The following is a 23180-nucleotide window of genomic DNA, read 5'->3' as shown; positions in this document are numbered from 1 at the left end:
CAGGAGTTATGCATTTATTTTAATTATACTTTAAACATTTACAAAATTAACCACACACTAGATAACAAAATAGCACCAAAAATTTCAAGAAATTTGTGGATGCTGTGAATTAAACTAGCAATGGATCTATAGTGATAGGTTCATAAACTTTAAAATGTATTACTAAATATTTCATTGGGTAAAGAGAAAAATTACAATGGAAATCAAAGCATTGTGAAATGAATTACAAATGAAGGTACTGTGTATCAAAAATTAAAGGCTGCAGCTACAGTCACTGTATTTTGATGAGAAGCAAACATCTTTTAAGTGCACTTATTTAAACCAAGAAAATAAAAATAAATAACCATATAAGAAGCCAGAAAAGAACAAAAGAACATAAGCATTTCTTTCTCTTACTTTACTTAAAACTATTGAAAGATAAAGAAAAAAGGAGCATAAGTTAATAAAATAGAAAAGAAAGAATGAAGAGGTTAAAAAAAATCAAAGGCTGTTTCTTTAAAACAATTTTAAAAACCTAATCATATAGACAAATCTCAATTACAACAGATAAAGAAAAAACATGGAAAATGTACAAATTAACAATATTAAGGATGGGGGAGAATATAACCACACACATAGTGATTATTTTAAAACTCTTAAGATTATTTATACCAATAAATTTGAAAATTTAAGACAATATAGATAAATTTCTGAAATTTTTAAAAATTAGCAACATAAAATTTATATAGACAAAACAGAAAATCTATATAAGCCACTCGCTCCTATGCCCCACTGTGTACACACACACACACACACACACACACACACACACACACACACACACACACACACACAGAGTCCCAGAATGAACAAACGAGTTTATAAAGAACACAGTCCTAATACTAAATACAAATTGCTTCAGAGAATGTGGGAAAATACAGTAAAGTTTCCCATTACATAAAAGTATAGAACTACTTCAGCTATACAGATGATAATATCCTAAATAAAATAGCAAGTTGAATTCAGCAATGAAACAAAATACATCATGTCCAAGGAAGTTTTATCATGGGAATACAAAGAAGGCTGGATATCAGAAAATGTTTTGATAGATTACTTTCAATGATTAAAGGAGAAAAATTATTATCTAAATAAACACAGAAATGACAACTGATAAACTACATTCATTACTTTAAATGGCAATGCAATACCAAACAAATAAAATAAAAATTGATCCCATCACACACCCCTTAAAAAATTTAGAGGTGAATTAAATGCTTAAATATGAAAAATTAAACATTAATTTCAGAAAAAATAATATTGGGAAATATTGTGACAGTAGAAAATTATTTCTTTAACTACACATATAGCACAATAATAAAACTAATAAACATGAATATATTAAAATTGAAAAGCTGTCTGTAATTTAAAAAAATCAAGTTAAAAAAGACAAGCCAAAGACTGGGAAAGAAATTTCCAATGTCTACAACCAAAAAATGCCTACTACTCAAAATAAGAATTAAAAAAACACAACAGAAACAAAATGAATTCAAAGAAGTATTTGGCAACTAGAGAGAAGAGTGCTGGTTTTCTATTAAGACCATTTTATCTTATTTCCCTTCCAGTAAGAACCGTCAGTTTTGTTCAGGTATGTGACTTTCCCATCTTCTATGCATCACATGAGATTTAGAGGAAGCCAACCCCAAGACAGTTTCAATTCTTTGTGTCCTCTTGGCCTCTTGAGAAAGAGAATGAAAAACTGAAAATAAAAGTTTGGTATATTTTTTGAAACCAGATGACTCAGAACGGCAGAAAATCAGCGAAAGTGGAAAAACAAAGAGTAGAAAAACATGTTTCCTCATTACAAATTCTTAAAATGAGAATTAAGATCATTGATACTTTCCCAATGCATTATATCAATTCTATGTTCCCACCAGTATTAAATGAGAATTCTGATTTTAATGTCACTTTTCTCATTTTACAGATGAAGAAACCGTTCCTGGGAAGTTAAGTAACTTCTCAAAGGGAAAACAATTCAGTCTCTAAGCTTGGACTTGAAGCTGGGTCCCAATTCCTAGACTACAGGACATTTGCTGTTATTGTTTAACTTGAACACATTGTATTTTTAACTCAGGTAGAAATAGCCAAAGTTATCTTTGTTCGGCACTTTTTGCTTGGCTGACTCCTCCATCAGTACAGCCTTCTATGAGAGTCAGAATACCTATCTTAACTGCTTTACCAGAAACAAATTTCTCTTCATGCTTGATGTTAGCCATGCAACCAAATGTCAGAACTCCTGCCAGACAAAGAAATGCTAAAAGGGCAGGTTGTCCTACTCAACAGGATCAGATTAAGATTAGTGCCTCAGCCACACAGAGAGCAGAATAATATGAGCAGAACCTTTGGGGAAAACTTTATCTGTTCTAACATTTGGTGAATGTCAGTTAGTTACTTGAGATACATTAACTTTTCCAGACCCAAGAGAGCCTGTGTCCTCAATTATTGCTCCTGTGGCCTGAAACAAAACTCCTTTTTCTAGGGAGATGGTTGGGTGGTAGTTGATTTTTTTTCTTGTCTACTTATTCAATGAAGTTAATTATACTAAATATGATTTATCAAATGGGAATAAAAATACATGTTTGTGTCTTAAATGATGTATCATGTCAAGTTGTCTCTATGGTCCCATCAAATTACCCTGTTTTTAATAAATCTTTTGTGTTTCGTCACTTCTTTTCTCTTCAACAGAATGTCTGACCTAATATTTTTTACAACATCATAATTTCATGCAAAATGTTAATTTTTCACAACTTCAGCATATTTATTAATTTGTCAAATATATTGTGATCTTTTCACTCTATCCACTGCTTCTTTAAATAAGTCCATAGGTGTTATGCCGCTAAGGATTTCTTCCATCTCTGCACAGTGCTGAAATAGCTGACCACACCTCCTGGTACTCAAGCAGCTTGTCCTCCACAGGTCAGGTCCAGTCTCTCCTTATCATTTAATTTACACCATTCTCCCATTGCATTAGGGATTGCAAAGGGTACTTGTTTATGATGCAGATTCCTTGAACCTTACTCTCAAAGGTTCTGATTCAACAAACTAGGTTGCAGCCCAGAAACTGACAGTTTTGGAATCTTCTCAGGTGTTTCTGAGGTGAGTGGTCTTTCCATTACTCTGAGAAACAGTATATTCAGAATTCTTCTCCCCTGTCCAGTAAGGTCTGCCTCTGTCCAAACACTACTTGCATATTATCATTGCTATGATTTAATCACTGAATTCTGCATGCCTATCTAACGCTCATCCTTCAATGCACCCTTCTCCTTGAAGCTTCCTTAACCACTCTGGCACAGAGCTCTGCTTGAACTTACAGCACTCACTGCCATTATTGATTGTTTACGCCTGGACTTGGTTCTGGCTATGGACTTATATGGGAATGTCTGCCCAGCTCTCCCCATGCTGGAACCTGCTCTTTCCCCAATGGAATCATGTACCAATGTTGCATGGCCCTAGATTACTCCTTCCATTCCTCATCATCATGGCTGATTTAAAGTAGCCATGGCTTAGTTAAAGTCACCAATTTGACTTCTTTCCTGGAGCCTAGACAAAGAATTAGTGCCTTCCTGGAGATGGGAAAACTGGAATTGTTAGCAGCCATGTTTCCCCTATGTTGAGGAAACTGGTCTACAGATAAACGTGATGAAAAATGTGAAAGAATAAAGCAGAGACAATTACTTGCATGTGCTTCCAGAGTTTCCTGAAGTCAGCTGCATCTCTTATTCCCCAGGATGCGTATATTTAACATGCTCATAGGTTATGTGCAACATTCTCAGAAAAAAAATGCTCATTTTTTGACGGAGACATTTTTTATTGTACTTTTATCACTTTAGAGTTCTTAAACTGTTACTTTTATCACTTTAGAGTTCTTAAACTGTTTACACATTCCTTACGAGCTGTTTCCACTGCTTTGTCTCCAATTTCCTTCATATTCGATAGCACAACAGCTTCTATTCTACTTTCCTCTACTAAAACTGCTCTGAATAAGGTTATCCACGACTTCAAGGTTTGAACTCCTATTTCTTTGATTTCCAAGCAACTCTACTTGTATCATTGCCTACAAACTGATTCTAAGTTCTATATGTCAGTTGGTGGAACACTCATCTGCCTCACTACACCAAAGTGAAACCTGGAAATTATTTTTGACATCTCTTGAATTTCTACTGTCGTATGCAAAATCTGTAGATTTTATTTCCTAAATACTTCTGCTGCTTATTAGCTTTATGACTGAGTGATCTGACCTTAATCTCTATGTGCCTCATTTCCTTACCAAAAAAAAGAGAATATAAATGGTAAATAGGATTGTTATAAGGACTATACAGAATAATATATTTGAAACACTTAGAATAATAACTGGCACGAACTAAGTGTGGTTGTGAATGTTTTTATATTATTACTGAAAAAAATGACTGAGTTTACATCCATAAAGGGATCATGATGTAATTCAGGTCTTTGCCACCTCTGCCTTTGTCATACTATAACAAACTCCTAGGAATTTTCTTATCTCTTTGTTAAATTGAACCTGTAACCCGTCTACTTAAAACTCTTCAGTGACATATATAATCCTTCATGATTTGGCCCCTCATCTCTCAGCACTCCCTCATCAAGGCCAAAGTGTGCGTAATTACTTGGGAAAACCTCATAGAAATCATTTCTTGAATCTCTATTTTTGTAACCCTCTGGTTAAAATGCATTTTCCCATGATTTGTCCTGGTTGCCCCCTATTCATCCTTTAAAACTCAGCATTTCCATATAATTTCCTCCCCTCAAGAACTATTTTCAAATTCCCCATTAGTTTTCCATATATTTTCCTTGTATATAGGAAAATATTGCTCCTACCATATTATATCATAATTTCCATTTATATATCTGTACTCATCAATGGATGAGGGAGAGAGACACAAACGAGAGCTCCTAAGGGAAGGCCAGATTTTATTAATCTTTTAATCTCTAGCAAAAACCATAGGACTGGGCACAATGCTTGTTAAATGAAGGAAGATATTATAAACCATTTTGCAGAGTCAGTCCAATATTATGGATAAAGAGGTCAGAAAATGCACATAGTCAAAAGTTGGAAAATATTATGAGAGCTTGACAAAGCCTTAATTTTCCATAATGGTCTCCAGATAATATATGAGTTGGGAATCAGGCTATGAGCTAAAAGCATACAAAAATTTTCTCTAAATTAAGCCAGAAGAATTTTATCCTAAAATTGATGCCCAAATTCATGATTTTAAAATATTTAATTTTACATGTTATCTTGGCCCACCAATTTGAAAAATAGCAAGAATTCTAAAACTAAAAGTTGGTTTGGCAATTTCTAAGGTAAATTGTTTTAGGTTACATGATACATCAGTTTAACTTTGATGGTAGAAGAAAAACAAAACAAAACATTTCACCCAGAGGGTTTCTATAGTACAGGGTACAGTCAAACAAGAAATGACTATAATGTGCTTTCACAATCTATCTGTGTAAGTACTAAAGGTAACTAAAGAAAAAATAAAAGCAAGAGCACTGGGAAGAATATTCTTTCTACTTGTTATGAAAGTAGTTTATGGATATTCAGTAAATGCATATCTGGCCCCAGATCAAAATTTTCCTGCTTGTCATATGTTTAATAGAACATATTTGCACAAACCCTCTCATTTCTAGTTTATCTACTTATCAGAAAAGCTTTAGAAATCCAGAGAAGCTCATATTTTGACATTATATGGTCATTTTTGTAGGTTCCATAATTACTCTCCCAAATATACACAGATAATTAAATTAAATTACATATCTTCAAATTGTTAAGAAAGCACTGATCAGAGGCTGAACTTGAATGACTATAATGATTTCCAAACAAATCCCTCCCCCACCAGTGCCATTATGTTTAAAATGAAAGAAGCTGGAAAATGACTTGGAGGGACTGAGTTTGAACTATATTAAAAATGCAGAAATGGCATAATACTCTCAGAGGTCTATGTCTGCTGTTTTATTTTGTGATATAGATATAAAATATAGATAAATTTCATGCTGGAGAAAGTCCATTTGTTCATCATTTAACAGTGAATGCAAAAAACACAAAAACATACTATACATTACCTTTAAAAGCACTTTATTCTTTACTTAAACACTGCCTTTACAATCTTTTCTCTAGAGAAACATTAACCTGTTAGAAACTGAGAATCTGTTCATTTTTTTCCTCTTTCTGTATGTGCTTCTTTTATTCCTTCATTTATTCGGCCAATCAGTTATTACCTACCATACGCTAAGTGCTGGGTTACAAGGATAAGAAGCACATTTTCTGCCCTCAGTGCACTTCCACTCTAGAGGTAGGAGTGAGATATACAAATAAATACAGTTGGGAAGTGTTCACGACAGAAGTGTGAACCGTTCTCATTGAGGGAGAAGTAGGACAGCAGGATCTGAGGAGGGAGCAGTTGGCTCAACCTTTGAGCACAAAAGAGTTTGCCAGAGTCAGGGAAGCAGCGTGGAATACGAGAGGTACCAATACTGCGCTCCCTGGGTGTCTTGTGTCCGATCTCTGATATTTCGGTCCTACATTAAATACTGCTTTTGCCAATAATATTTTCATCATGATCTCAACACATGCCATATCATACATTACTTTAAAAAATATTGGTGAAGTGGTACCAAACTTATGTCAGGAAGTAGGGTTTCTGGGAAGGATTAAAGAAGGAGGTGGTGTTTTAGTCTTAACAAATGGGAAGGTATTGGCCATGCAGGCAAGTGAGAAAGGTGATTCAAGATACAGGGGGCAAGAGGATGAAACCAGGAAACGTTAAAGGGCAGGGGCTTTGGAAAACTGCGGGAGACGGATGGTAGATGTGAGCCATTTGAAACTGCCCTGTTCCTTAATAACCCCTTCTTTCCTGTGTCCTTCTAGGTTTTCAATTTAAACAAAATGTTTACAAGAAAGAGAATCATTTCACATTAAGAAAGAAAAGCCAGGGCTGAATGTGTTGATGTAGTTCCAATACTGCTTTAAGAATTGGTCCTCAATGATTTTCTTTTCTTCTTTTTTTTTTTTTTTGGTTTTGTTTTATTTTCAAATGAAAAAAACTTGCAAGGGTCTATATAAGCAAAAGAAGTTCAACATACATTTAATGATCAGCTTTGGAACCAACATTTTTTTTTCTAGCTGTGTTAAGTGCCCTCCTTGAATTAAAGCCAAACCTGATCAAATTCAGCTTTAACAAAGATTACCTCAGAATTGCTTCTATAGCTTAAGTTATCCTACCACCCCACCTTCCTCTTTCATGTGAGGCAAAAACCAAACATATATTTTTTAACAAACATATTTAGTACTTATCACATATTATAAGAATTTTCACAAATAATCTCTCATTTTTTTCCAATACAACCTTATGAGGTAAGTACTGTTGCTATCACCATTTTATACATTAGAAAAATGAGACCAAAAGAAGAGAAATACTTGACAAAAATCAGCCAGCAAGTCAGTGGTGGAACTAGATTTGAACTAAGTAGTCAAGCTTAAGAGTCCACATTCTCAGCCTCTCTAGCCTGCTGTCTTTTATGGTTCCCAACTCCTTCTTCCCACTCTAATGTCTTATGAAGTCAAATAATCTGAATTTAAAGGATGAATCTCCAATTTGAATTTTATAGGAAATTATTTATGATTATTATTTCCTCTATTCCACCTAAGTCTTTTAGAGATCTGTTTGATACCCATTCTGGGGATGGTGCCCAGCTTCCAGAAAAAGTACCTTTCTCTCACAGAACTTACAACAGAGAGTATATAGGGATAAACTATAATTATAATGTCCGATGCATAATTTCATGTGGTCATGCTCCAATCACAAAAGTCCCTTGAGGTCTTCCATCCATAACCATGTTTTTCAATTCAAACAGATGCCTTTCTAGTTTCTAGACCCTCCATGGGTTCTCTTTACATGATCTCGGTGAAACTATCATCATAACTGGACTTCTTAATACTGGATTCACATTCATGATACTAGTTAAAAAGCTAAAAATAAAGGCTGGGGCTAGCTCTAGTTTTTGTGTGCATGTATATTAAGTCATTTTCCTTTCATTATATTTAACACACATTAGAAATTTGGTAATTAGAAAAGACCTTTAATTATCAACATTTGTTATTATCACTATTATTAACATATATTAAGCACCCTCTGTCTGCTAAATGCTATACTTAAGATTAAAGATATTAACCTTGCAATCTCAGTGTGAGCAAGATAGAAGACAATCGTCTCCTTCCAGATAGAGAACAAAATTATACTTGTCTAACTTGACAAAGAGCCAGTGGATGAGTCAGAGATAAAACCTAGTTGTCTTTACCACTAGACAATTGGCTGAACAAAGAATGGCTACACAAATCTGTCACTTTAAGCACATCTGAATCTATTCTTCCACAAATATTTGTAATGCCTACATTAGATTTTTTTTTTTTTTTTGTGGTGGCAAAGCTTTCTGTTTCATAGGGCTATCCGAATTGTATAAATAGTCAAGTCATTTGAGACAAACTTTGCAATATAAATTTTGGCATTATATAGAACAAATACCATTTTTTTGGTAAAAAAAATAAAGTATGACTATAAAGTGATGAAATGTTTTTTGTTTGTTTGTTTAGGAGGAGGCTCATAAACTGGCTTTGAAGGCAGTTTTGAATGAAGATAGCCCAAAGCATTTGAGCAATAACAGCATCAGTAGGACAAAGTATAGATTCTAGCATGGTACTTCCAAAGCTAACATTTGATTTGAGTGATAGACTAAAAAGAGGCTAAACTTTTGACTAGGCTCATTTAAAGTAAAATCCTAGCACTACTACTTATTAGCTATATGATCTAAGGCAAATGAATTAACTTTTTTGGACTTTTAGATTTTTCATCTATGGAACAAAGCTAATAGAGCTAAACTTGCCAATTTTTATGTGATGAAATATTTAAATATATGTAATAAAGCATCCGCATCTGATATGAAATTGGAACCGAGCAGAGAAAAATCTCTTTCCATGACACTCTGAGTAGTATTACCTAGCCATCTGTTGGCCTACCTAGCACATAGATTAATGCTATTAAAACTGCATTTGAATTGTTTCGTGGTTTAAAGAGGCTATTATGCAACCAGAAAATGCACTCCATTTCTTATGTAAACCTTTTATAAATGCCCCGTTCTTTAGGCACAATGCTATGTTTTGGGTATGTGGATGAAAATTCGATCCACTCATAAGGCTCTCACAGTTTAGTAAGGAAGATATAAATTGTAGAAAGAATTATAATAAAGATATGCCAGTGTGCCATGGATAAGAAGTGGTTAATTCTGCTAGTAACAGAGAGGGGTTAGGGAAGAACTGGTAAAGAAAGAGACCACAGAGACCATTATACTGGGTTTTGAAAGAAAACTGGACATTTGCTAGGGAAAAGGGTGACAAGTGACACTTGCCATTTATCTGAAAGAATAAATGGCTAGGCAAAGACACACGGACAGAAGCATTCTTTGCATACGTGAGAAACTGCATTCATGGAGTGCCTAATGTGATGTGGCTAGAGATGAAGCTAAACAGATAGGCTGGAGTTAGGTTGTAAAGTCGTTCCAAGAACCCCAAAACAAACCCTTGCATATATAGGCAAATGATTTTCAACAAGGGAGTAAAGACTATTTAATGGAGGGAGGACAGTCTTTTCAAAAAATGGTTCTGGAAAAACGAGGCATTCACAAAAAATGAAGTTGGACCTTTACCGAGTGATAAATACAAAAATTAATTCAAAATGAATCAATGACCTAAACATCAGAGCTAAAACTATAAAACTCTTAGAAGAAAACACAGGTCAAAGTCTTCACAACACTGGAGATGGCAATGATTATTTGTGTATGAAAACAAAGACACAAACAACAACAAAGCAGACAAACTGGACTTCACAAAAATGAAAAACTTTTGTGCATCAAAGGGCACTATCAACAAAGTGAAAAAGCAATCTATAGAAATGAATAAAATATTTGCGAATTATCTACCTGTTATGAAATCAATATTCAAAATATTTAGTGAACTCCTAAAAGTCAACAACAAAACAAACAACCCAAATCAGAAATAGGCAAAAACTTGAGTAGATATTTCTCCAAGACATATGCATAGCTAATAGGCACATGAAAAGATGCTCAACATCACTAATCATTAAGGAAATGCAAATCAAGATCACAAGATGCTACCTCATATTCATAAGGATGGCTACTATCTAAAAAAAAAAAAAAAACCACTAGACAATAACAACTTTTGGTGACAACGTGGAGAGACTGAAACCCTTGTGCACTGTTGGTGGGAAAACTGTGGAAAACAATATAGTGGATCCTCAAAAAATTTAAAACACAATACCCATATAATCCAGCAATTTCACACCTGGGTATATACCACCGCCCAAAATGAAAGCTAGGTCTGAAAGAGACATTTATACACCTGTGTCCATAGTAGAATTATTCACAATAGCTAAAACATGAAGGCAATACCAGTGTCTGTCAACAGATTAAAAGATAAGCCAAATGTAGTATATACATACAGTAGAATATTATTCAGTCATAAAAAGGAAAGGAATTCTGACACTTGATACTACATGGATAGACTTTGAAGACATTATACTAAGTGAAATAAGCTAGTAATAAAAAGACAAATTGTATGAGATACTCAGATTAGTCAAAATCATAGAGAGAGAAAGTGAAATAGTGGTAGCCAGGGACTGGGAAAGGGAGAATGTGGAGTTATTGTTTAACAGGTGTAAAGTTTCAGTTTTGCAAGATGGAAAGAGTTCTGGACATGGCTGCACAATAATATGAATGTGCTTAGTGCCACTTAACTGTATACTTAAAAATGGTTTGGATGGTAAATATTATATGTATTATACAATAATTAAAATAAAATTAAAGAAAAAGCCATACGAAGAAATTTAAAATATATCCTGGATGCAAGGGAAATGGTCAGATATTTTAAGGCAGGAGAGTGAAATGGTCAAATTTTATAAATACAGGTATATAATCAGTTTATTCATGAAACAATAATGAATCATCTCATACTAGTAAAATCTCTATTTTATGCCTATTTGCTAATCTTTGGATCTTCACAGAACACAGCTGAGTATCAAATATACTTATTTAAAAATTAAAATTAAGAAAGCATGGGTGATCAACACAGTGATTGAAATTAAAGGCAGAGAAAAAGGTAACAATACAATTATTTAAAGCAAATCCGTCACTTCTGACTTCTGATGCTCAAGAATCTACCATTTCCTTTAAAAAAAGGATAAACCTTTTTGACTTTTGCCACAAATGCCACTTATCCATTCTTTGCTTGAAAGGTAGAGGAGTTTTGTGGGAAAAGTAGGCTGGGAAGTCAGTTGGAAAACATCAGGGCTATGTCAGTCTGAAAATCTACAACTAGTTGCAAGTTAAAAGAGATTTGCTAAAAGTAGTGATGCTTTTACTGGTTTGAGTCTGTCAGAAAGCTTTAGATTCTCCAGTGCTTCACACCAGCAACTTCAAAACTAACTCAGTCCAGATGTCTCTATGATCATCTAATCAGACATCAAAAGCTGTATAGTGACAAGCTCACATGCTGCTTACCAGAACGCTATGTGTTTCCACAAGCGTAAAACACACATAGTAGCTACTTTTAAAATGTAATTAATCTAAATCAGTTTTCTATTTTATAGTACAGCTATTAGGAAAATGGCCACCCGTCCCGAGACAGAGGAAAGTCTTTTAAATGTCGTTCTATGACTAGATTTTGAAAGAAAAAAAAAATGAAACTTATACTTCCGAAGAGTTTATGGTGTGAGGAAAAAATAAAATCCCCCATCAGAAGAGATTTCTAAGAATGGAACTATGCTCAAGGGAAAAAAGTTTTTGTTTTCCTCTCAATATATACTGTCTTGCTTCTTCAAATTCTCATTAACCCTTTTATTCCATGTCATTGATCTTCAGTAAATGCCTACAACATGGAAGGAAGGTACATGTAGAAGATCAGAACAAAGACATAATCCTTATCCTTGAACTTTCATGTTAAAGTAATATGATCTATTTGAAAGTTAGTCTTCAGATTTAAGTAGTATTCTCCTCCAAAGAATTTAAGTGTGCATATGTATGTATATTTTTATGTTGCTATTTTTGTGTGTTTGTGTATTTAGCATTTAAAAAATATATGTAGTTTGGTATTATTACCTTGAGCAATAAAAATAAATTTTGGTGTTTTGTATAGAATCATAACCTCATTTCATGAACACATAAATATAAAGACATTAAAAGACATTTAAAGTTGAATTCAGGCTTCCAGTCAAGATAGTGAAGTAGGTAAATGCTGTGCTAATCTCCCCTTAGACCACATCAAAATTACAACTAAACTATAGAATAACCATCACTGAGAATCGTCTGAAGTCTAGCTGAAGAAGCCACTTCAAGACTGATAAGAGGGGCAGAGATGTGGAACAGGCTGGTCCCACACCCACGTGTGGGAGTTAAAAATTGTGAGGGATATCTTGGCTGCAGAGGTCCCCTCTGAGGAGCAAGGGGGTTCCAGACCCACACCAGGATCCCCAGCTCAGGGTTCCAGTGCCAAAAAGAAAGGTGCCCATAACTTCTAGTTGTGAACCAGAGAAGATTGTGGCTGTGTGAGATGGAGGGTGGCAAGAGTCCCAGAAGTTCCTCTTAAAGGGCTCACGCACAGACATACTCCCTGATGGATTCACTCACTCTGAGCTCCAGCACTGGGGAAGCAGCTCAAAAAGTACCAGGGACATGCAGGGAGGAACTGAACTATCAGGCTTCAGGGCAAGGGATGAAGAGGCAGCTTTCTCCCACACAGCAGTGCTGGCAGAGACCACTGCTCTTTTGTTGAGCCCTCCCCTCACCCAGCCTGAATACACAGGTGGGCACATATCTGAGTCTCTATCGACCTAACTTACACCATTAGCCCTATGCTGGTGATTCCCTGAGACTCCATATAACTTGCAGGCCTACCCAATCTATTTCCAGTGTCTTTTCTATACAAATGACCTGTCTTGGCTCATGCTGAAATGAAGAATATGTTAGAGGTAATCAGTAGTATATTAAACAAAATAGAGGATCAAATCAGCAATTTAGAATATAAGGTAGCAAAAAACACCCAATCAGAACAAACAAACAAAAAAAAAGTCCAAAAAATGAAAATAGTTCAAGGGGTCTTTGGACAACACCAAGCATAGCAACATTAGCATCATAGGAGTGTCAGGAGGAGAAGAGATAGAGCAAGGAATTGAAAACCCATTTCAAGAAATAATGACAGAAAATTTCCCTAACCCGGTGAAGGAAACAGACATACAAGCTCAGGAAGGAACAAACAAACAAAAAAAAAGTCCAAAAAATGAAAATAGTTCAAGGGGTCTTTGGACAACACCAAGCATAGCAACATTAGCATCATAGGAGTGTCAGGAGGAGAAGAGATAGAGCAAGGAATTGAAAACCCATTTCAGGAAATAATGACGGAAAACTTCCCTAACCCGGTGAAGGAAATAGACATACAAGCTCAGGAAGTAGAGAGAGTCCCAAACAAGATCAACCCAGAGAGGCCCACACCGAGACAATCATAATTAAAATGTCAAAGGTTAAAGACAAGGAGAGAACCTTAAAAGCAGCAAGAGAAAAGCAATTCATTATGTACGAGGGAGCTTCCATAAGTCTGTCAGCTGACTTCTCAACAGAAACTTTGTAGGCCAGAAGGGACTGGTCTAAAATATTCAAAGTGATGAAAAGCAAGGACCAACAACCAAGATTACTCTACCCAGCAAAACTATTATTTAGAATCAAAGGACCGATAATGATCAGAGGAGGAAGAGGAAGAGGAAAAACATATTAATAATAAAATCACGATAACTACATATTTATCAACAATTACTTTAAATGTAAATGGATTTAATGTTCCAATCTAAAGACGGAGGGTTGCTGAATAGATAAGAAAACAAGACCCTTACATATGTCGCTTATAAGAGACTCACTTCAGATTGAAAGACACACACAGACTAAAAATGAAGGGATGGGAAAAAATGTTTCATAAAAATGGAAACAAACAAAAGGTGGGGTAATGATACTTATACCAGACAAAATAGACTTAAAAACAAAAGCTATGACAAGAGACAAAGAAGAACCCAGTAATCCCACTTCTGGGCATTTATCTGAACAAACCCAGAACACTACTTTGAAGGGACATGCGCATCTATATGTTCATTGCAGCATTATTTACAATAGTCAAGATATGGAAGCAACCTAAGTGTCCATCAACAGATGAATGGATAAAGAAGAAGTGGTACATATATACAATGGAATATTATTCCAATGTTACAGCCATAAAAAAGAAGGAAATCTTGCCATCTACATCAACATGGATGTACCAGGGGGTATTATGCTAAGTGAAATAAGTCAGACAGAGAAAGACAAATACCATATGATTTCACTTATATGTGGAATCTAAAAAACAAAATAAATGAAGGAAAAAAATGGAAACTCATAGATACAGAGAATATTTTGACTGTTACCAGATGGGAGGGAGATTGGGAAGATAGGTGAAAAGGGGGAAGGGAATAAGAAGTACAAATTGGCAGTTATAAAATAGGATGGGAGTGTAAAGTATAGCATAAGGAATACAGTCGATAGTATTGTAATAACTATGTATGGTGTCAGATGGGTACTAGACTTATTGGGGGTGATCACTTCATAAGTTATATGAATGTCTGATCACTATGGTGTACACTTGAAACTAATATAATATTTTCAGTGAAAAAATAATTTTTTTAAAAAAATTCAGTTCCAATATAAAAAAAGAAAGTTGAATTCATACCAACCAAGTTAATAATTCACATCTGGAACCCTGAGTTGCTAGTTTGGATGTCTGGGTCCCTAAGAACAACAGGAGTTCATACAGAATTTCTATTTATTGTTTCTTTTTAGTTACACGAAATTTCTAAGGAAATCATCCATAATTTAAATAATTTTCTTAGGGTCACAGGGATTTTAATGCAATTAGGATACAGGATTTTTGACCTGTAGAATAAAGCTACTTTAAACATTAGCTTTACCAAATTTCAAACAGCACTGTCAAATTACATCTGCCCATACTGCTAATGTGATATGTTTATTAGTGTTTTGCTAAAAAACACCTTGTAAATGTTTCCATATTCTCAAATTAATTCACATACCAGGCTTTTTATTTTTATTTCCTTCCATATCACTTGAAACCAGAAGAATTTTTTAAAGAAAATGGAATATGAGGAAAATTTAGGAGAAATCTTTAGATGTGATAGGTATAAAAGAGGTATCTTGTCCAGCAATTTCTAGTCTACTCAAAGATTTTTAAAATTCTTTGAACACAGTTATTCAAAAATTACAAAGCTGTAACTACCAAGATTACTACCTTTTTGAAACCAGAACTCATAGTTTTGCTGACAAAGAAGTAGAACTCAGATAACTGACTCTACTTATGCATATTAATTTCTATTCTGTTCATATATCAGGCACGCTAACAAAATCAGCTTTACAATGGTTCATCTCTAGAATTATCAAGGTTTGTTCTCTTCCTTTAATTTCTATTCTTTCTGAGAACCAGTTTCTATGATGGTCATTGATCGAACTGTAAGAAGATCAAATGACTCTCACAATTGAAACGACCAGCATTTTAATTCCAAGAGGAGAATTCGTGTTTAAACATTCCTTTCCCCTTGACAACATAAGTAACATTGTCCTAAAGCAGAAAATTCTAACTAAAGCTACTTAGGGAGCAAACAATATGTTACACAGGTTATTTAACAACTTTTTACATTCTAATTCACACACACACAGATAATATACATACCTTAATCAACTGAGTTAAAGGTTGAACTGAATTCATTTTGCTCATCTCAGAAGTAAAAATTTTAATCATCTAGTCACATACATTTATGTGTCAGGCACTGTGCTTGAGGGCTTAAATACAAACATGAATACGCTGGCTCATACTTCTGAGGAGCTCGGTCTTGTAACAGACATGTAAGCAGGCAGTTATATTTGAGTGAGACAAGAATAGAGATACTGCACATGGCAATTCCCTTGAGGGGCTTGGGAGGCTGGGCAGAGTACAGACTAAAGGTAAAAGAACACTAATTTTGATTGTTAACAAGTATATTATTTGATCATTCAATAGTGGCTTGCAGATTGCTAGGGTTGTTTAACTGCTTTAGATCTGGTCTTTATAATTAGGTTGTAAGTTTCTTGAGGACAGGGACCATGTCTTATGCTTTCCAGATGGCACATAGCTAGAAGTCTTGAACATCTAAGAGATTAATCAATTTATGCTGACATGAAAGAAAAACCCATTCAATTTTCATTATGTGCAGATCAATCTAAACAGCAATAGGTGACATGTCACAGTTACTTTTTAAATTTCTGAAACTGACCTTTGCATAGTGAACCTTCTTTTAGACTTTCAGTTCTGGACTAGACTCAAGAAGAATAATGGGAGGAGGCGCACATCTAAACAGGGGTCACATTTCCCAGGTTCTTTGATCAGTCATGGTACAGATAACCAGGCAATCTGAATCTGATTCACCGACTACAAGATTTGGTGAAAATCTCTGTTACAAAAATAACTGGGCTCCTGGACTAACTAAACTTGAGTCTCCCAAATATATGCTTCATAAATTAAGCCACCTAAACTTGACAAATTAAGTAAACATTTGGACCTATGAAATACTGGATGGCAGCTTTATCTCTTAAAAACAAAGCCATATGAAAACCATTGTTGCAACGTGTCTCCAAGCTCTGGTCTTATCAGCACACAGCGTGAACAGCTGGAGTCACAAACATCAGGACTGTTATTAAATCACTATGTCGGGGCGGGGGGAGAAAAACCTTTTGTAGACTTCAGTATCTCTAAATAATGCAGTTATATATTACATGCTACTTCTCCCTCCCTTTTTCTCTTTAGTATCCATCTCTCCTTGTTTGAAGACAATGGATAGAGCCTCCCTTCCAATTTACATCAGTGTCTATGATAATTATTTTGTTCCACTGTTTCTACAGCTACTTAATTGTATATCTAATGGACAGAAATATATGATTTGGTTATTCAGAATTTTCATTAAGTTTCTATGTTGGATTTTAACAGTCAGCAACCCACAACCAAAAGCCCTCTGACATCTCAGTGGCAATTTGATGATTTTAATCGTAAAAGCCAACCTATTTAAATTTCCCTGTAATAGCTCGATGATTTCTTTCATAGGTTTGAAAGGGCTTAAGCCATGAGCAACATCGACCATAACTTCAATATATGCGATATACAAGGGATTATACGCAAATTGATTATACACAAGACAAAGAGAATACTGCTATTTACTGGAAACATTTTCTCTTCTAGAAGATACCTGCCACTCTCTTTGCTGGTAAAATATCAAAAACCCCAAAGAACCAACATTGTATTTTCACTTCTCATACTCACCGTACACACAGGACTACTGGAAACATGTATGCCTCCCAATGGGGTCTTCCCAAAATAAGTCTGTGCCCGTTACCCCCAATTTTACTGTTGCTAAAAATTATGTTGATACTGACTAAAGAGTTATTTTTGGCCTCTCAATGCAGCAATTCAAAAATGTCTATTCATCTTTACAGCTTTAATTTATATACTATGTGCTGGATAGGAAAGGTGATAATATGATAAAATAATCTTAATTATCTTTTGCTTTTGTTTTATTTTGTTTTAGAGGGGTTTCATTTATATTTTGAACTTTATTTTTCAATTACAGTTGGCATTTCATATTACATTAATTTCAGGTGTACAGCATAGTGGTTAGGCATTTATTTACTTTACAAAGTGATCCCCCTGATTAGTCTAGTACCCACCTGGCACTATACACAGTTTTTGCAATATTGACTATATTCCCTACGCTGTACTTCGCAGTCTCGTGACTATTTTGTAACTACCAATTTGTACTTCTTAATCTCTTCATGTTTTTATCCAGTCCCTCAACTCCTCTCCCATCTGGTATTCATCAGTTTGTTCTCTATATCTATGAATCGGTTTCTGTTTTGCTTGTTCATTTATTTTGTTCTTTAGATACCCTATATAAGTGAGATCATGTGATAGTTATCTTTCTCTGTCTGACTTATTTCACTTAGCATAATACCTCCTAGGTCCATCCATGTTGTCGCAAATGGTAAGATTTCATTTTTTTATGGCCGAGTAATATTCCATTTTATATATATGTACCACATCATCTTTATTATTTAAAACATATTTGAAAGTTGGTGGCAATTTTCACTTTACTTTTTAATCTCTATCATTCATCATATTCTGAGAATTGGTGGTTTCTCCAAATTATTTCATCCGAAACCCCAAAACAAATAGTTCTTGATCTTTTGTTTTCCTTTTAAAATTTGGTAACAGTAATAGAGTCTCCTTCATGAAACACACACTTTCTTCTTCCTCTCTCCTCTCTCTCTCTTTCTCCATGCTGTGGCATAAAACTTTAGAGTCAAGTTCATCCATGGTCAAGTTCATCCATGGACTTTCAATTTAGCAACCTCAAAGGCTGCCATGTTATTTTTTTGAAATGAAATGTATATATTATAGACACGGACTTTTAAAAGACAAACCAGTATTTTCTTAATTTATTTTGGTGATGAAAGACCAGTAACAGTTTTAGAACAAAGTCATTTACTATCAGAGAACAACCACAGCATTATAAATTTCAGGAATCCACTTTTTAATTTACTCACCCTGCAGGATTTGTTTTGCTTTAGGGGTTAAATGCGAAACTATAAACAGTCATTAAAACACAAAACAACCATAGTAGTTAACCGGATATTAAGAAAAAGTCACATCTGTTTTAGAGTTCTCTTCCATCCGCAAATTCAGGAACATCAATTTCAAGAACCTGGTTTTATGGCATGCCCTTAAGCCAAGAACGCAGGGTTACAATCATGGCAAGGAAGGTAGACATCCAATAAGCTGACTCTCACTACAACAGCTTGCCCCTAGGATTCTCTTTCTTTAATCCAAAAGCAGTCAGTAGAATTAGATTTTTCTACTGCCTTGAAAGAAAAACAGTCATTACTATTTGCACATTAATAATTACGCTATTCTGATTAACTGGATAGGTTTATGAATAGAGAAAGAAAGGAAACAACTTTTCATGCTGTTTATCTGGTGATACTTGAAATAAGAATAAGATCTGGTGGCTTTTCATTATAAACAGAATTTGAGACTTGCAGAGAATCTAATTTTTTAAATTTAAATCCTTTTTAAAACTCCAAATTGTCTCAAGGTGTACATCTTAAATAACTAATTTGTAACAACTTAAACAGCCAGAAAACAAGTGCAACTTTTCCAACTTTTCAAAAACACGTATCTCTGGAAATCAAAGAAAACTCTTCCCTCTGTAGTAAGTCTAATGAAGTGCAACTAAAAATAACAGTCATCAACTGTGGTTTTAAAGGCAATATTTCAACATAATCAAATGTGTCAAATATTCATCCTTACAGCTTCGTATGCTGTGAGTTATAAGTAAGTTTCATTTCTTGGGAATGATTGAACATAACCCACTTGGGGCTCTGCCATCTGTGAATTACTTACATGTGAACACTCTGTTTAAGAGATGGAAATTTTGATTGTTTTTTTTTCCCCCTTGAATATTGAAATGAAATGCAATTGAAGAGAGCTTTTTAAGTGATTATTTTTCATATTAGTTGCTGCATAGCTATATTATCACACACTCCCCATATTCATCATCACTCATCAAATCATAGGAATTAAGTATGATGCAGCTGAAGTTATGGAAGAAGCACAAGTAGAATGATGGAATCTGAGAGATGGAAAAGAATCTGCAGTTTCCAGTTCTGTGCTCCCTGGGCTCAGGCCCTCACCACAAAGAGCTCTCTCCGTAGTGTGCTCCGACGTTAAAGTCGTGGTTATGTTCCTATGGCTTCCTTGAAAGACTGCTCCTCATCACTGAGCAAATAGTAAAAGCAACTATAGGGCTATATGTAAGGTGCCACATAATTTATCATCCACACATGGACACCTTTGAGAGTTAGTGGGGACAGTATTAATAATTATGCCAGAATAACAGGCATGGACTAGGACTGCCCCAGGCAAACCTAATCATACTGTTACCCCAGAGATGATGTGCGACTCATAGAACTTCTCCCAAGGGTCACAAACCATTTCATTAATGCTATATCCAATTTTAGTTCTGTCTAGAGCTGCTTTGTCCAATAGAAATAGAATGTGATCCACAGATGTAATTTTAAATTTTCTCATAGAAATATCCTTAAAAAAGTAAAAAGAAACAGGTAAAAATAATTTTAATCACATATTTTATTCAACCCAATATACCAAAGTATCATTTCAACATATAGTCAATATGAAAGTTATTAATATTTCACCTTACTTTTTTTCATATTTCAATTTTTGAATTCCGATGTGCATATTACACTTAGAATACATTTTTAGTGCTCAATAGCCACATGTAGCCCATGGCTATGATACTGGACAATGCAGTTCTAAATAGTCCATTAGTTTGGATATGCAGGGATAAATGCAATTATAATACACACACACACATTTTTCTTCCAGGTTAAAATAAATACACCTAGATGTCTTTACTTACAAACGTTGCCTACCCTGCACAATGGGGCAGTTAAGCTGTCTGTCTCTTGTCTGGGTGAACCAGATCTTGGAACAGATAAACTTTTACCAGGTAGATTCTTTGGGGGAGCACGAGAATAGCTGAAATTAGAAAAGCTGGGTAATTGCTGAGAATTTCCAGAATTTTTTCCAGACTAACATGCATCTTGCATTCTTAAGTCCAACACATGTACACTGAACACCCTCTATGTACTTGCAACTGGAGATAGAAAGATAAATAAGGCACGATGCCTGCACTCGGAACTGTTAAGGCTTAAAGTTTGCATGGAGATTATTTTATAGTAAGAGAAGCCTAGAATGTGATACTATTCTAGGGCAAGGAAAAGGCCAGACTCTGTTCTTCTGGTCTCAGGTCTGCGCTTCATCATGCACAGAGAGCACTGAGATGAAAGGAGGAAATACATGCTTCCTTTTTTCTGTTGATACAAGTGGACTGGGCCGGTGTTTGATAACTCACAGATCGTTAGGCAAAAGGATTTTGGGTGCTAGCATTTCTCCTTGAATTAGGATATACACCTTTGCTAGTAATCATATATCTCCTTCCCCAAATATCCTAACTTAGAACTCACTGATATCATATTTTGGTAAGAATATAAAATCTATCAGAAAGGTAATAGCTCTCATTTCTTCCAGGGAAAGCAATACTGATGTATTTTCAAGGGGTCTAAGCATGGTGCCTAAATGATGGAAATATGGAACAAATTGGTAGGTTTTCTGCATGTAAATCATGGTAACATGAACAGATACACTCTCATTTTAGGGCACACTAAAATAAGCAGTAAACCATATATTTTCTCTTTTATATAATTCTTCTCTCATTTATACAGTTCTTTTCTTCCTCCAATCCAATATATTTAGGTCTCAATCAGTGTGCGTTAAACACACACACACATACATCATACCACATACTGGTTCTGTTTATACTAATCATTACAGTAGAATGCATACACCTGATTTTTATTAAAGTAATTTTCCATTAAATATGTTTTCTTAAAATGATATAGAGTGAGAAATACTACATCTAAAATATTTTCAGGATACCTGCTTCCTTGTTTACAGAAAGAAAAGCCAAAATATTGCCACAAACTGATTAGTAAATACTCAATGATTTGATATAGTGACTCCTAGCTCATATGAACTGGCACTGGGGTTCTTGCTATATTTTGTACCAGACTGGGAAAATCTGTTTAGCTAATTCAACAACCTTATATGCCTATAAAACATTGCCTTTTCTTAAGGCACTATATATAGACAGACTTATGAGGAAGAACCTTGCTTTTAGGAGACTTTTTGATATGGTTATATTATTGAAAATCACCTATTGCAATGACATATAGTCATTAACCAAAATCTAACTCTCAGGCCATTTCAAAGGATCAAACCACAATTACAACTTTGCAAAGCAAACTCAGCATTGAGCAAAAAGATCCCACAGTTCCATAGAAAAGAAGGACATTGTCTCCTTAGGAAACTAATTTCCCTTTAATCTATCAGTTATAAATATAGCTGATGTAAGTATATCTAGTTATAAGCAATTTTAGTATGTAATTTTATTATTATTTTTTAATCTCAATGTTGAATTTTCGAAACCCAGTACTGGCATCACATATTCACAATATTGGTATCTTAAAACTGAATCACTATTCAATATGTCATGATTCACGAAGCATCTCATTGAATCACAAAAATTATAAATTATATCCTTGGGTATGATGAAGCAGGAGGACAAAGAAATTCAGCAGTGTAGTACACTGGTTAAGAGCATGGACTTTGGAGCCAAACCACCTGGGTTAAATTGTCAGCTCTGTCACTTGCTAGTTGTGACCTTAGACAAATTACTAAAACTTCCTCTGCCTCAATTTCATTATCAGTAAATGGAGACAAAAACATGTTCTTCCTTTGATGTGGGAGTTTAGGTGACAATGTAAAGCATTAAAACAGTGCTCTGCACATAATCAGTGCTATATAAATAACAGCTGTCATTATAACCATATACTTGTAATAAATAGCTCATACTAGCTATTATTATAACTATACTACATATCCTATCAAAAGATCTCTATCGACTTAAGACTGCAAAGTCCTAGTTAGGATATGGGTATGGCACTTTGATCTTTCATTAGAAATGCGAACGGCAGGATACCTACTAGAATAACAGGTTTTAGACTCTGGCCACCGGGGTGTGAAGCGCTCGGCTGAGTGTCAGCAGGTGGGCCTGGCACTGGGTCACTGCTTCTCCTCACCAGCAGTGGCGTGCCTGTTGGACAAAATAAGAGGTGAGAGGTCAAGAGAACCCCTAGGGGAAGAGAGTGCATGGTACAATGCAATTTAATTAAAAAGGTTTACAATGTGCTTTTATGTAAAAAAAATTCTATTTCTCAAGGATGCTTGTAAATTAATCCATTTAATGATCTTTTGTCATCTATTTATAGAATGACACATGGAAACAAAATTTTTAACTCTCATCTTTCCC

The 23180-nt window shown here is 34.8% G+C and overlaps 1 protein-coding gene across 1 annotated transcript in view; it reads right to left on the bottom strand.

Moving 5' to 3' along the window:
* The window catches only part of PARD3B (par-3 family cell polarity regulator beta), a 905664-nt gene that overhangs the window by 465220 nt on the left and 417264 nt on the right, over positions 1 to 23180 (bottom strand). The window contains exon 5 of the mRNA XM_025039317.1: positions 22855 to 22964. Within this exon, the coding sequence (XP_024895085.1) occupies positions 22855 to 22964 (110 nt within the window). The remainder of the gene's footprint in view (positions 1 to 22854; positions 22965 to 23180) is intronic.

Source organism: Pteropus alecto, unplaced genomic scaffold, assembly GCF_000325575.1.
Source record: "Pteropus alecto unplaced genomic scaffold, ASM32557v1 scaffold3, whole genome shotgun sequence".
In the NCBI taxonomy this organism is placed as follows: domain Eukaryota; kingdom Metazoa; phylum Chordata; class Mammalia; order Chiroptera; family Pteropodidae; genus Pteropus; species Pteropus alecto.
Note: the sequence above shows the minus strand (reverse complement) of the source record. Positions and strands in the feature narration are given on the sequence as shown.